Below are 16,270 nucleotides of genomic sequence, written 5' to 3' on the forward strand. Positions count from 1 at the left end.
GAAGTAACACTGGAGAACCCTATGGAACTTCGTTTGCAGAAAAGAACTAGGAATGAGGATCTTTACCCATCACATGGACTGGGATTGGGATTCTCCTCATTGTATACATACCTAGGGTCTTCTTGTTGTCTTAGAAAAGACAACATAGTGTTACACTGAGGTCCCCAGCTTCTTCCAGATCACGGCATCATCAGAAAAATGGTAAGGTTTTACAGCACCCTGGGAAAATGTGAGGCCAGTGGAGGTTGCTGACATGGGACCCAGCTATGGGACATCTGGCAAGTTACTTTATTTCTAGGTGTTCTCGTTTCCTCTACTGTAAAATGGAGATAAGGAGCCGCCTTATAGGGCTCTTGAGAGAATTAGATGGAATCATGAAGGTAAAGTACTTAACACAGGACTTTGCACAGAGTACTCAGCAAATAATATTATTTATATACCACAAGGGCATTATTACCATTATTGCCTATCATTAGAGGTCACTTCTTATCACCAGTAACCTTTGAGTGACAATGAATTAGAAAAACACAGCATGTTGACTGAGACTGAAGAAAGTTTGCCAATAAGACACCTGCCTACTAATGAACTGTGTCTTTTTATGTTTCCATTTTTTAAAAGGTGGTAAAATACACATTAACATAAAAATTCCTGTTTTAACCATTTCTGAGTGTACAGATTGGCAGCACAAAGCAGTACATCCCCTCCCCTGTGTAACCATCACCCCCGTCTACCTCCAGAACTGTTTTCGGCTTCCCAAACAGAAACTTGTAAATACAGTGTTCCTTCCCCTCCATCCCTGTTATGACTCTTCTCATTCAGGTTTCATCAACTTTTGCCTAATCATCTTCTACATAACACCAAAACAGTCCCCTTTCCTAAAAAAGCAAATGTATACCACTTCTCTACTGAGCAAACATCCATCTCTCCTTGCTATCCTTGGGAGACCGAGTCCGTCCATACTCACCAGCCTGGTATACAGTGCTCTCCGAGTTCTGGGCTCTGCCTTCCTCTAGCTCAGTCTCTCACAATTCCCCAGAATCCAATATACATTTGAGAAATCCTAATAGACTCACTTTTGTTTCTCCCCTCAGTGACTTTGTTTACGCTAGCCCCTCTTGTCTGAAATGCTCTTACAGCCCTCCTGTGTTATCTGGGTGCCCCTTCCTTGTGTTCCCAAAACATCTGGAGGATGCCTAGCATTGCTTGAAATGTTTCACTGCTGTTTTCATATGATCTTACTAGATGGAGCCATTTCAGAGCCAGCGGCATTCATCCTGGTCTCTCAGGTCTTGCCAGTACCTGAACCAGAGCAGGTGCTCAACACAAGGTGCATGAAGGACTAGATCAATAAACAGGTAAACTATTGCTTAGGTCTTGTCTGGAGGCCACTGAAGAGCAGGAAGGGAGGGAGGGAGGGAGCGAGAAGAGGGAGGGAAGGAAGGGGAGGGAAGAGAAGGGACAGGAGGGAGAGAGGAAGGAAGGGGGTTGGAAGGAATGGAGGGAGGGAAGGGAGGGGAGAGAGGGAAGGGAGGGAAGGAGGGAAAAGAGGAAGGAAGGAGGGGAGGGAGAGAGGGAGGCAGGAAGGGAGGGAGGAAGGAAAGAAGAACGAAGGAAATACATGTTGGAAAGGAAAAAGTAAAACAGCCTTTATTTGCAGATGACATGATCATGTACATAAAAATTCTAAGGACTCCACTAAAGGTCAATATACAAAAACCAATTGTACTTCTATATCTTAACAATAAACAATCAGAAAATGAAAAATTTTAAAAAGAACTCCATTCACAATAGCTTAAAATATACTTAGGAATTTTAACAAGAGATGTACAAGACCTGTATACTGAAAACTACTAAGCACTGCTATGGGAAACTAAAAAAGTCTAAATAAATGGAAATATAAAACATGTTCATGGATTGGAGGACTCAATATTTCTAAGATGGCAATTCCACCCAAATTAAGCTATAGAGGCAATGCAATCCCAATCAAGTTTTTAGTGAAAAAAAACTGTCAAGCTAATTCTAAAATGTATATGGAAAGGCAAAGGATCTAAACAGCCTAAACAATTTAGACGAAAGACATATAAGATTAAAGGACTTATACTCTCTGATTTCAAGATGTGCTATAAAGTGAAAGCACAGGCATGTAGATCAATAGAACAGAATGCAGGATTACAGAAATATATATTATATTTATATATAATATATTATATATAATTATATATTATATATATATTTCTGTAATATATATATATATTTTTCTGTAATATTCCCATATATATACATATATATATTCAACTGATGTTTTTGACAAAGGTGTCAAGGTAATTCAACAGTCTTTTCAACAAATGGATATTAGTATAGAAAAAATATATAAACTGTGTCCCTTACCTCACACCATACACAAAAATTAACTGGAAATGGAATGGAAATTGAAAGAGCTAAAACTATGAACTCTGCAGAAGAAAACAACACAGAAATTCTTTTTGGACTAGATTAGGCAAGAATATCTTAAGCAGGACACTAAAGGCACAGCCTGTGAGAATGCAAACAGGTGTAGCCCCTGTGGAAAATAGTATGGAATTTCCTCAGAAAATGAAAAACAGAATTACCATATGATCCAGTAATTCCACTACTGGGTATTTACCAAAAGAATATGAAAACACTATCTGGAAAAGATATGTACTCCCTGAAGCATTATTTACAATAGGCAAATTACAGAAGAAGCCCAAGTGTCCATTGATAGATAATGGATAAAATGTGGTATATATAGATACAATGGAATACTACTCAGCCATAAAAAAGAATAAAATATTGCCATTTGCAATGATATGGATGGAGCTGGAGGGTATAATGCTAAGTAAAATAAGTCAGTCAGTGAAAGAAAAATACCATATGATTTCATTCCCATGCAGAATTAAGGAAACAAAACAAATGGAGGAAGAAAACAAGAGACAAACCAAAAAACAGACTCTTAACTATAGAGAACTATTGGTCAACAGACAGGAGCTGGGAGAGGGGAATGGGTGAACTTAGGCAACGGGGATTAAGAGCACACGTATCACAGAATTGCGCAACCACGATGCTGTACACCGGCAACTAATATAACACTGTGTGTTAACTACACTGGAATTAAAATAAACAAAACCACAGCCATAAAATGAAAACATGATACAAGGAACTTCATCAAAATTAAAATTTTTGCTCTTTCAAAGAAACAGTTAAGAAAATGAAAAGGCATGCCATGGACTGGGGAAAAAATGTGTAGAGCATATAACTGACAAAGGGCTTGCATTTAATATATGTAAAGAATTCATGACTCAAAATAGACAACGATCCAATTAAGACAGGAAAAAGATTTGAACAGACATTTTACAAAATAATTGACTTGGTCAAAAGCACATGAAAAGGTGTTCAACATCACTAGTCATTACGGAACTGTACTTTAAAACCACAGTGAGATACTGTTATATACCTTACAACGGCTGAAATGAAAGGGATTGATAAAGCAAGTGCTGGAGAAGCTATGGAAGAACTGGGACTCTCACACACTGTTAGTGAGAATGCAGCAGGTTACAGCCCTTTGGAAAACAATATAGCAGTAGTATAATATATACTACTGAGTTGAACACACATTTACTCTATGATCCAGAATTCTCACTCATAAGTTTTTACCCAAGAGAAACAAATCATGTCCACACAAAGACTTATACTTAAAATTTTGTTCTTAGGAGCATTATTCTTGAGAGCCAGAAACTGGAAACAAATAAAATGTCCATCAACTTGGTAAATGGATAACTAGTGGAAAGGAAAAAGCAATAAATAGGAATGAAATACACACACACACACACACACACACACACCACGGACGAATCTCAACAACACTGTGCTAAGGGACAGTAGTCAAATGCAAAAGACCATATAGAGTTTGATTTCATTTTTATGGAATTCTACATACTCTATAACAGAATAAACTGAAGTCACAGAAAATGCTCAGTGACTATCTGGGGCTGAAGGTTGAGAGAGGGGATCTGCTGCAAAGACACACGACAAACTTCGTAGGGTGATGAAAATGTCCCATGTCCTGGCTGTGGTTCTCGTTCTGTGGCTGTAGGTGGTTGCCAACATTTGTTAAATTATTCACTTAAAATGGGTGAGTTTTACTATAAGTTATAGTGAAGTTATAGTAAGTTATACCTGAAAAACGACAGGGGGAAAATGCCCCATGGACTTTTAGGAAAGTTGAACTTGTGCAAATAGGGAGCACGTAATATGCAAAAGGAAGGGCATTAAACCTTAAATCTGAGCATTATTTCCTGATGTTTTCCTTCTGTTGGACATTACTCAGCTCTTCACACTAGCGTTAAGACAGCAACACAATACTGACCACATATTGTTGTAAAAGTATTTACCTTTACCTTGCCTAGGATTCTCAGAATTTGGCCATTCAAACATAGGAAAAATGCTTAGCTGGATTGTGGGAACTTGGCTTCTGGTCCTATTCTCCCCTATTACATTACATTATGCACGGCTTGGGGTTAGGTACTCAGCCACATCCTACCTCCATCACACAGGGAGTTTTCTGAGGTTCTCAATCTGAGACCCACACACCTCCCTTCACCTCCCACTCCACAAGTGTCCTTGGATCAAATATGGGCATCTGGGAACTTGCAGAGGAAAAAATGTGTACCTTTACATTCACTATCACTATTCACTATTTAACTGAAATTTAGATTTCCTTTGATTATGAACACAAGCAATAATCTACAGCAGTGGCCTCGTTATCGAAAGAAATCGCAGCCATTTCTGTACCACGTTGCAGGTGCTGCTCATATCTTAAAATATTCTTTATGCGCATCACTCTTTCAAAATTACAAGAATCATTAGATTTGCCACTGGATACTGTTATTCAAGGTATCATCCAAGAAGCCCGTATCTCATATCATATGTTTTTAATCACAGGATTAAATCATTTTTAGCAACTGCATAAAAGTATTTTAATAGAATTGGCTTCCTTTGTCGTGCTATATATTTTACTTTATGCATTTTAAAATACTGTTCGAGGGGCGCCCCGGTGGTTCAGTGGGTTAAGCATCTGCCTTCAGCTCAGGTCATGATCCTAGGGTCCTAGGATTGAGCCCCAAATCGGGCTCTCTGCTCAGCAGGAAGTCTGGTTCCCCCCTCTCTCTGCCTGCCTCTCTGCCTACTTGTGATCTCTGTCTGTCAAATAAATAAAATCTTAAAAAAGAAAAAATACTGTTTGAAGAATGGATCCATAGGGTTTCCCAAAGGCATCTTTGGCACAAGAACATCAGAAGTCCCTGGGCTAGATAATCCCTAACCATTCATTCTAGTGCTAAGAAATCTATTCAGAACTGACACAGAGACTTGATGACTCACATTTTAAGTGCGGTAATTAAAAGGCACTTTGAAATAAAAGTGATAAACAAATGCCAGTCCTTGTCTTCTATAGGCCCCTGGGTGAAGTGATGTTTTTAATAATTTCACTCCATATTTTCTTAAGTAAATTATGGGGAAAGAAATGGGGTGGTGACGCCATTATTTCAGTCCACATCTCTTCTTTTCTAAGGAAAGGTTCTCAAGATTTATGGGTCCTGAATTACTGGGATTCTGATTTGAACGAGCCAATTGTAAAAAAAGAAAAAAAAAACATGTTTGGGACAAATAGGGGAAGGTGAACACAGACTGGTTATTAGACGATATTAATAATATCATAATTTGTTATTGTAATATTCTAACAGCATTGTTTTGCAGACATCTTTGTAAAAAATCTATTAGAGATACACACTGAGTATTTATAGGTGAAATACTGCACATTTGCTTCAAAATATTCCAGAAGATTTTAAAAATTATTTTAAAAAGGAGGAAGGGACTGATGAAATAAGGCAGACAAAGATGCAATATGGGTGATGGGTTATTATATTTTCCTTTCTACCTCTGTGTTTAATATTTTTATAATAAAAAGTGTTTTCTTCCTTTTTGTTTAAAATTTTTAAAAATATATTTAAATTCAATTTAATTAACATATACTGTATTATTAGTTTCAGAGGTACAATTTACTGATTCATCAGTTGCATATCACACCCAGTGCTCATCACATCACGTGCCCTCAATGCCCATCCCCCAGTTACCCATCCCCCCATGCCCCTCCCCTCCAGCAATCCTCAGTTTGTTTCCTAGAGGTAAGAGTCTTTTATGGTTCGCCTCCTTCTCTGTTTTTTTTTTAAATCTTATTTTATTCTTCATTCCCTTCCCCTATGTTCATTTGTTTTGTTTCTTAAATTCTGGACAGGAATGAAATCATATGGTATTTGTTTTTCTCTGATTGACTTCATTTGCTTAGCATAATAACCCCTAGTTCCATCCATGTTGTTGCAAACGGTAAGATTTCGGGTTTTTTTGATGGCTGAGTTTTACTCCATTGCATAGACATACCACCTCTTTTTTTTTTTTAAGTATTTATTTATTTGACAGAGAGTGAGAGAGAGACAGAGAGAGAGGACACAAGCAGGGGATGCAGAGAGAGAGGGAGAAGTAGGCTCCCCACTGAGCAGAGAGCCCGATGTAGGGCTCAATCCCAGGGCCCTGGAACCATGACCTGAGCTGAAGGCAGACGCTTAACCCACTGAGCCACCCAGGTGGTGGCTATACTGCATCTTCTTTATGCATTCATCTGTTGGTGGACATCTGGGCTACTGTGGACATTGCTGCTATAAACACTGGGGTGCGTGTGCCCCTTTGAATCACTATGTTTGTATCCTTTGGATAAATGCCCAGTAGTGCAACTGCTGGGTCATAGGGTAGTTCTATTTTTAACTTTTTGAGGAGCCTCCGTACTGTTAAATAAAAAGTGTTCTTTAAAAAGAGATTCACAGGCCATCAGGATAAATCCAGGCCGCAGAAACGTTTGGATTATATTCCATTTTAGGAAAAAAAAAAAAAAAAAGAACCACGTAAAAAAGCTTGCCAAAGCTCTTGCCACTCCTTCCTGTCTTAGAACCCGGGCAATCTCACGGCAACACTGCCCTGTTTGCCTCCGACTTTGCGGGTTCTGCATTCGTGGGACTTTGTATAATGAGCTATTATAACAGGCCACATTCACTATGTCTAAACAGGTGAAATCTAGTTTTAGATCATCAAAGGTGGATCATGCTTTGGTTAATCCATTAGTTTGGTCTTTTTATAGCCAGAGAATGAAGCCCTACTCAAGCCGGTGTGTCTGCGCTGCTAGCCAGGGGTTTACAGCTGGACAGCCTGTCATCACGACTGAGGAGCGCCAGCGGCACGGCTCACCACCTTCAGGGCAATACAGCCTTTGGTGAGATGGCAATTCGTGTGCCTGAGAAATGAGACAGTATTGCCGGGGTGAACACTTCTGTCCCTAGAGCTTATGGATTCTCTGGGAAGCTCCAAAGGCTTTCAAAATTCATCACACACTTGGGGATACCTCCAACGAATTATCTGAAAGAGTAGAGCAATGCAGTTTAGCACATGGGCTCTAGAATCAGGTCCTGGATTTTAGATCCTAGCTCTGTCACCATTCTTTGCCCCACTTGTCTGATTTGTAAAATGTGGTAATACTAGTAATTATCCTCAGAAGAATGTGTTGAGGACTGCACCACACAATACTGTACATGAAAAATACCGAGAGCCATGGCCAGAGCACGGTAATTACGCTCTCAACACCTGTTAGCGACTGCTACTATTACTATTATCTTCAACAACAGCAGAAGTTTTGCCCCAAAATAATGGCTCTGTTTCGCCCATGTCAGTAATACTTGAAAATTAATTCTAAGAAAAGGTTATATGGAACTGGATCAATACTATAAAAGTTAATCTTTGGAAACAGCTTCCTCTCTTTATTGAGTTACATGCCTGCCTGGGTTACAATGTGTTCATTTCGAAGCAGCTGCATACATTTTTAAGTCAAAATCACTCCCTTTTAATGCCCTTTCTTTGATCAGAGCAGCTCACTTTAGCAATTATTTCGGTCCAATAATTACAACCGAAGGAATCACACAATACACATGAGAGGGTACGGGGCAAGAAACCACCACATGGCATCATGCATCTGACTGACAACTTCCTTCCTTACAAGAAGGCCTTTAAGGTCATTAAAAAGGTGTCACCTAAGTCCAAGGTATTCGAATGAAAAGAATATTCCCAAGAACATTATGAAGATTAATGAAATAAATTCTCAAAGCAGTGTCAGACACTGCAGAGAAAGTCTTTCTAAAAGTAGACTCTGAAGATGAAATAGGAGTTTCTATATGAATCACAACAGTGACAGTGGTCGCTCAAGTTCTAGATCTATCCGGGCTTAAACCGTGAACGGGGTGCCTGTGTATGGAACCTAAAGACGAAAACCTCTTCACCTCGCAGAGCTAACCGCTTTCAAGTAAGTCCAGGATAAAAATTAACCGAAATGCTCGAAGCAGCTAAATGACCAAGAGTTCTCATAATCAGAGCAAAAAGGCATTTTAGGAAGTAGATTTTCTTTCATCTTTTTCCATATTCTTTTATCTCTTTGAACAATAAAGAGAACTGATTAGTTTCACTTTTTACTCACAATCAGTTTTGGTTCCTGCTGCTTTGATAGTGATTATTCCTACTAGAAATGATAAAATTGAGCCACAAATCTTTATAGATGTGTCGTCTGAGGTAACCATATGAATTCTTAATAATATTACACTTTTTATGGATTCGCTTTGAAATGAATTCTAACATATAACATTGTAGTTCCTGATTTTAATTACTTCAATGATTCCGATTTGTTCTTCAAATCTACTTATTTATATAAAAATGTGATTCATACCCAAAAACTCAGCAAGTTTTGAAAAACCTCACAATTTTGGTTTTCATTATCTAGCAAGTAACTATCTTGCTTTTTGCTCTTAAACACTTTACAAGATGTTGTTTTTGTGGCAATGAGATGAGTCCACTCCCCTCCGCTCAGGAACTGGTCTTCCCTGACTGAACCAACAACACCTACCCTCGGTCTCCTGCAGCCCGCTGTTTTGTTCCATTATGGTATTTGTTAGCATTTGAAATTTATATATTTGATAGTTTACTTCTTTATTGTCTGTCTCTCTCATCAGACTCCATTAGGGAGGGTCTCTTTTTCTACATCTCTCTCTTATACATAAAACACATGAAGTTCTCTCTGCCCTACATTTCTTTGTGCCTCACATATAGTAGGCAAGTTCATGAAATATTTGTTTTAAAAAACGTGTACCACTGTAATTCATCATTATCTGATCTCCTTTCCCATCAACTAGACCCAGGGCCACAAATGATTTTTGTCTAGGGTCAAAGAGTCAGTATTCTAGGCTTTACCATCTCTGTTGCCTATGCCTCCCCCATTCCCAACAACCTTTTCAAAACCCAGAAAGCACCCTCAGCTGGAGGGCCATATGAAAACAGGCTGGGGGCGGGATTTGGCCCACAGGGCGTTGTCTGCCAACTCTTATGCCAGAATCCAAGTGTCTTAAGGTCAAGCCTGACTTATTCACTCATATCTCCTGGGACCTTTCCTAGTACTGAGCACAGAAAGGTTCTCAAACCCAGAACTCAGTTGAATTGGGTGAAAATGACTGGGTTAGGAGTAGAGAGAACAAAAAATTTAATGGAACAGCCCAAATGGTCAGATTTAGAATGGCAGGCATTTTGCCAGGGAGATACGGCCTCTGGTCCAGGCTGGATGACTCAAAGGGTCACTTACCAATGATTTATGGACGATGGGGAAAGACAGGTTGTCGTACAATCACACACTCTCTCACTTGCCTCGGGGGTCACGGATCTCAATACCCTCCACTTCGGAGCAGCAATCCTGCTACCACAGGCAGCTGCCTCCTCTCGTGCCTACTCACAGTGCAGCTGACTTGGACCCTGAAGAAGAGCTCATGTTTCTCCCAGCGGTTGCTTCTGTTCTGCATTACTGTCTTTGCTGTCTGGTTCTCTTGTCACCCAGCATTCTGAAAAGGTGCTGGCTTCAAGATAACATCTACCTCCAGAGCTTGGTAAATATGGAATTACCTCCATAGCAACTATAAACAGTTCTTAGCTGATGGCCGGGAGACCTTCCTGGAAACAGTTTTTGGATGGGAGCACTCCCTGATCCTTGCATGGTTCCAAATCTTGCAGTATGTTGATCACGGATGAAGGAAGGAAAGGGAGAAGGAATAAACGGATGAAAAAAACTCCATGGCCATGATCACGGTCACACCTCCGCTCCCAAAACCATCAGAACGTTGGAGGTTGCAGTGTCTCGTGAGAAATCCCAGAATATGTACAATGTTTTCCCTGCGGGCATTCTCGCTTCCGCAGACTCTAGCAAAGTGTGAGGTCAGAGCCATCTGCCTCAAGAGAGGAGTGCCTCTTTCCTCTAGCATCCAAAATGCTCAGAATGACTACCGGCACCTGCCCTAGTGACCGTTTTCTTTCTGGGCCTGGGAGAGGTGGACAAAGGAAGGAGAGTGGGGCTGTTATCTGGTGTCCTGCCAGGTGTCCACTCCCCATGGAGCGGCAGAGGCAGCCCTGGAAGCCTGACTCATCTCTAGGCATGTCCCTCCTTCTTCATGTTCTTTAGAACTCAGAACTTCATTGCAGTGAGCTATCATTACGGCTCTGCCAGCCCATATTTACTCCCCATCCTCATGGAAAGAAGAAAGGGAACAAGTCGTCCCTAGGGTGTTGTAACCAAGCAAGCAGATCTTTCCAAAGGAAAGTGTCAGATGCTTAACTGCATGATGGAGTAAGACACATTATCCAACCAAGCTTCAGTCTGATGCAGCAAGTCCTGCGTTTTAGATGGAAGAAGCAATAGGGTGGGAATAATTTATGTAAAGACAGGCTGTGTGTTAATGATGGAGCAGGAAACAGCACTGAGTCCCCTGGTTCACGGACCAGGTCATATCTGCCCAAGAGCCATGAGTGTAGACAGTGACGCTAAGAGACAGCGGCAAGCAGCCTGGAGAGGAAGGGAATAACGGCCTGAGGAAACACTCTGGCAAAAGTGAATTAAACAAATCCCGAAGTCCTTGTAGTTGTTTTAAAGAGTGTCCGTGGGTTCACATTTCTGGAGAATGTAACAAGAACTAAGTGAAAATATGACTTTGGGACTGTGTATTACACGTCTGACTTGGAGAAGCTAAGACAGGAAGGCGGAGACGGAGCTGTAAGAAATACTGGACGTGGGGCGACTGGGTGGCTCAGTGGGTTAAAGCCTCTGCCTTCGGCTCAGGTCATGATCTCAGGGTCCTGGGATCGAGCCCCACATTGGGTTCTCTGCTCAGCAGGGAGCCTGCTCCCTCCTCTCTCTCTGTCTGCCTCTCTGCCTACTTGTGATCTCTGTCAAATAAATAAATAAATAATCTTAAAAAAAAAAAAAAAAAGAAATACTGGACGAGTGGTACCAGGGAAATATTCTTTGGGGTACAGACCTTCCACAGAAATGAGAATTGCTGGAACACCAAATGGACTGACAAGGGAGGACAGGCACTGAGAGGTGAGTACTCCTTTATCCCTGGGTATCATTCTTGCTCGCCCCCACCAGAAGAGTGACTCTTGGGTCGCTCGTGACAAGCACCGGTGACAATGAGCAATGCCAAGAGTATCTTTTTTCCACTTCTATCTGATATGATCTGACATCAAGATTTTCGAAAACAGAATCATGGCTAGAAAACCGAAGTAAATTTCATTTAAAGGACTGCGATTTCATGCCACTTTGGTTGGGCGTTCCTCTAATTTAACATTTGCAACTGTCCTTCCGTGTGTCCCTCCTTCTGTGTCCTTCTCTCAGAGCCACTCTGGGAGGCTTGTGACTATTGCCACCACTGTTCAAGGCAGGGCACTGGCCCCTCCTGCTGACCTGGGCGAGGGAGTCACGCCAACCAGACCACCCGCACAACTGTCCAGGGTTGTGCAAGACAAACCAAGGGTACAGTCAGGATCTGGGAGTGGGGGGTGGGTCACCAGGGTAGAGGCAGAATCCCTGGGATTAAGACTGTGCACACAGTGAATATGGCAAGTAGGCGATGAGATCTCACACAGGAATTAAGTGTCAGAATGAAAAAACAAAAACAGCAACACAGAAGGTGACAATCAAACATTAGGGCCACATAAGACGGCAGGCAGAGAGGAGACTGCCAGGAGGCCTTGACTGTGTGGCTCCCTCCACCATCTGGCCCTGTATTCTGGGTTAAGCTCTGTATGTAAACGTCTCCACAGGACTTACCAACCAGATCCCCTGTGTACACACGAGGAAACTCAAGCAGAGGGAAGTGTGTCTCAGTGATTTGGACAATGTCATATAACCTGTTGGAGGAACACCCACACTAAAATCTCACCTCTGCAATTTTGTTTTTGTCTGTGCACACAACTAACGTGCAGCAATATGCTTGCGTTCCTGAGGGTCCCCACGGAAGACTCACTCTAGAGTAGAAGCTCGGCAGAAAGCTCTGCAGACAAGGTGCTTATCACTGGGAGACGCCTTAAAAACACAGCCAACACAGTTCTCCCTGTGCGGGTTACACTGTGGCATTAGAGGCTTTCTTCCCTTACTAACTCTTGGTGTGAAATGGGGTAAGACAAATGAATTTCAGAACCATGTTTTAGCCTAAGCATATCACAACCAAGGACGTCAGTCCACCAGGGAAACAAAACCCCCCAAACCAACGCCTTTACACTGTCTGATGGCGTGGCTAAATAGGGCCAAAGCTCCTCTCCTGGGAATAGTTTATTAAAGGTCAAGGGTTAGTTCTATCCACTAAGTGAAGTCAACCCCAGGCCATTGCTTTTCTGTCACGTGACTTGGGAAAGCTGAAACTTCTGTGTCTTTGGTCTGAAGACTGGGCATTGTTCATATCCGATGCTAAAGAATAAAGGTCTTGGTTGACTTAAAACTTGAACCTGGCACCATGGGTCAATGGTTCTTACATAACAAAGAAATAAACAGAAGAGGCTCCAAATTATCCATTAGGAGAAAGCTGGACCAGGGGCGCCGGGGTGGCACACCTGGTTAAGTGGCCGACTCTTGGTTTCAACTAAAGCTGGTTTTTATCTCAGGGTCCTGAGGTCGAGCCCCACGTCGGGCTCCACGCTCAGTGCAGAGTCTGCTTGGGGATCTCTCTCTCTGCCCACCCCCTGTTCGCTCGCTCTAAAATAAATAAATTAATTTTAAAAAGAGAGAGAGAAAGCTGGACCAAAGCTTATTGACTCACTGATTATGGTAACAAAACAAGCATTTAAAGATGCCTGTCCGTGCAATAAAATTGAAAAGTGATGCTGGGAATACATTCGGACTTGTCTTACCTTTCAAATAGCTATTATGTTATTATCAAAGTAGTAGGTTTTTTTCCCTTAATAAGGATGATAACCACATGACCAAAGCAAATATGTTTTGAATAATCCTGAAAGTTTTGGAATCTCATGCTGGAAAGACGCTTTGAAATAGGAATGTGGAACCCGGGACACAGGGCAGCGTTTCTTCAACTCAGCTCTACTGACATCTTGTACCCGACGATTCAGCTGCTGTTGGGGGGCCGTCCTGCAACACCCCTATCCTCTACCCACTAAATGCCAGAAGCAACAATCTCCACTTCCGCCCTGCTCAGTCATGACAATCAAAAATGTCCTTAAAAAAAAAAAAAAAAAAGTCTTCAGACCCTGCCAAACAGCTGCGGAGTGGCAAATTAGACCTGGTTGAGAACCATTGTTCTAGAGGTATTTTCTCTTCAAGAGAACCCCCTCAGGACACTGAAGGTTTTCACAGTCATTATTACATACGGTTTAGGACTTTGCAAATGTATGCTGACGTGTTCACAGCAGAAGTATACTCACTGTGTACAAGAAAACAGAAATCTTTCCACATCAGCAGCAGAGTGAGTTTTGTAAAGCCTTCTGCATCATATTCCACGACGCCTCTAGGTGATAAACACACACACACACACACACACACACAGAAAAAACCCTCATCAAAATTAGGCACAAGAGAGATGGAACCAAGTAAAGAATATATTCATAACATCACGGTGATTGCATCCGAGATGCATTTAAGGTTAAGTGAGTGTTACCATAGGAAGGACGTGGGGTTTGGGATGACAGCATCTACGTTTAAGTTACTGTTTTGCTATCTACTGTTATGACTTCAGGCAAATCACTTAACCTCTGGGGCCTCAGTTTCCTCATCTGTAAAACACATACAATAATGTTTTCAAACTTTCTTACAGGATTGTGAAAAACAAATAAGATAAACCATAAAATGCTATGCAAATGCTTGTTACCAGTTATGAGTAAAAGATCAAAGGCAGCCATCAGGTCAGCAACGACATTACTTTCTGTGATGACTAAGTCTCACTTTCACTCAGGCACTAAGCCGTAATCAGCAATGGCAACATTACTAAGTTTAGGAGTCTGTATTATTTTCTTCCAAAGCACTTGGAATACTTTCACTTGTGTCCCCTGTCCTCCTCACCAGGCTCAAGACAAAGAAGCCCCAATAGCTGGGTGGGCGCTGGTTCTCGGATGGGAGACACACAGGGTACGTGTCATGTGTCCAGGAGAACAGGCCTGGACTGCTGAAGGGCCTGGGCAGAATTCTGACAGACTCGCCTCCCCCATTTTCTACAAAGCCTGAGCATCTGGGAGACATCACCGTAACATGACAATACTAACCACACACTGAGGACAGACATAATTGTCTCTGTCATCCACACCAGGAGGCGGAACATAATCATCTCTGTCAGCCACACCAGGAGGCGTTTGCTGTCTCCCTCGCTGAGTCAGGCCGATGAGACCGTCAATCCTGATGGCCTCCCAGTTTAAGTAGGAAGGGGGAACTCTCTGTCAAGGTAAAGGAACTAAGACGCTAAAAGCTGAGTGATTTGCTCAAAGACTGTTGGTATATCATTCAGATCTTCTGACTTAGGTCAACAATTTTACTTACTGCTTTATATTTCTTTTCATTAATTTATAATCAACTCAATACATTATAATACTGCTATCTAAACTTTTCAAATCCTGCGTGCTGTAAGTAAAAACAAACACAGAATCCTTTTTGTTATGCATAGTTACAGTAATATAATAGCAATTGTATATGATTTAGTAGTTGTATACAAGCACTACCATATTGTTTTATTATGCGTATAATAAACAATTAACATACGCAAAATGTATGTTAAAAAAGAACGAGTTTTTTCGTTTTTGTTTTTTAAGATTTCATTTATTTATTTGAGAAAGAGAGAGAGAGCATGAGCTGGGGGGAAGGGCAGAGGGAGAGGGAGAAGCAGGTTCTTTGCTAAGCAGGGAGCCCAAGGACGCAGAGCTTGATCCCAGGATCCTGAGATCATGACCTGAACGGAAGGCAGACACTTAACCAACAGAACCACCCAGGTGCCCAAGAATGAGATTTTTAAAAAGCTGTAAATGCAGTTTTCCTATTTTTCTTGTGTGCCAATGGAGTGAGGGGGGACACACACCCTTCAGGTGTGTGCACCCTACTTGGGAGGATACTGGGCTAGCTCCTCCATTTTTACTTATACATACTAAAGATAATCTTCTTTGAAAATCAGATGACCAATGGCGTCATTTATGAACCATTGTTTGTATCCTAAGTACTTTCTCAAAATGTTCATAAATAAAGCTGAAAAAAATCCCAAGTATTAAAGACTCATGCGAGAGACAGTCACACTGTTTAGATACTGACAGTTCTATTTTGGAGGCACAAAAAATTCAATTTCTTAAAATTATTTCTGAGGAGTCAGAAATTTGGCCCATAATTATACCACAGTTTATAAAATTATATCCCAGGGAATGGCCAACCTTATTCTTTTTATTTCACCTGCTCCTCCTTAGTCCCACTTTTTTGTTCCTAATTTATTCATTTCTTATTTAAAATTTTAATTTTGTGTTACTATCTATATCTCTCTATATTTACGCACTTCCTACAGAATAAGGTGGGATACAAGCAGACCATTAACACGCTTAGTGCTCAGTCCCCCTGAATGGGTAGAAGGCCCGGCCTTTTGAAGAAGATTGAGGGGGAAGCATGTCCTCTCAGCCACTGGGCTAAGCCCTGAGCAGAAGCTCAAGGAGGCCTCTGACGTCATCTAAGGAAACAGAGCTGCAGAGCAGCAGGGCCTCTGGCAACCTGCAGGAAAGGCCCAGGCCCCAAGGGGGAGGGGTGGCGGGTGGGGCTTGGGCAGCAGCAGCAGGACCCGCCCCCTATACCTGCAGTCACTTACTTGCCTCCCCT

General features: G+C 41.6%; 1 protein-coding gene across 4 annotated transcripts in view; it reads right to left on the minus strand.

Moving 5' to 3' along the window:
* Positions 1–16,270, minus strand: part of BABAM2 (BRISC and BRCA1 A complex member 2) — a 401,243-nt gene that overhangs the window by 66,252 nt on the left and 318,721 nt on the right. For 2 of the 4 annotated variants that reach the window (XM_032845824.1, XM_032845825.1), the window contains exon 10: positions 13,858–13,940. The exons of 1 other annotated variant lie outside the window; for it this stretch is intronic. In XM_032845824.1, the coding sequence (XP_032701715.1) occupies positions 13,858–13,940 (83 nt within the window). Of the gene's footprint in view, positions 1–10,062; positions 10,155–13,857; positions 13,941–16,270 lie in introns of those variants that run through there. One more of the 4 variants, XM_032845826.1, reaches the window with a different exon arrangement.

The sequence above is a fragment of the Lontra canadensis genome, unplaced genomic scaffold (genome assembly GCF_010015895.1).
Source record: "Lontra canadensis isolate GAN:19392208 unplaced genomic scaffold, GSC_riverotter_1.0 scaffold170, whole genome shotgun sequence".
NCBI lineage: Eukaryota > Metazoa > Chordata > Mammalia > Carnivora > Mustelidae > Lontra > Lontra canadensis.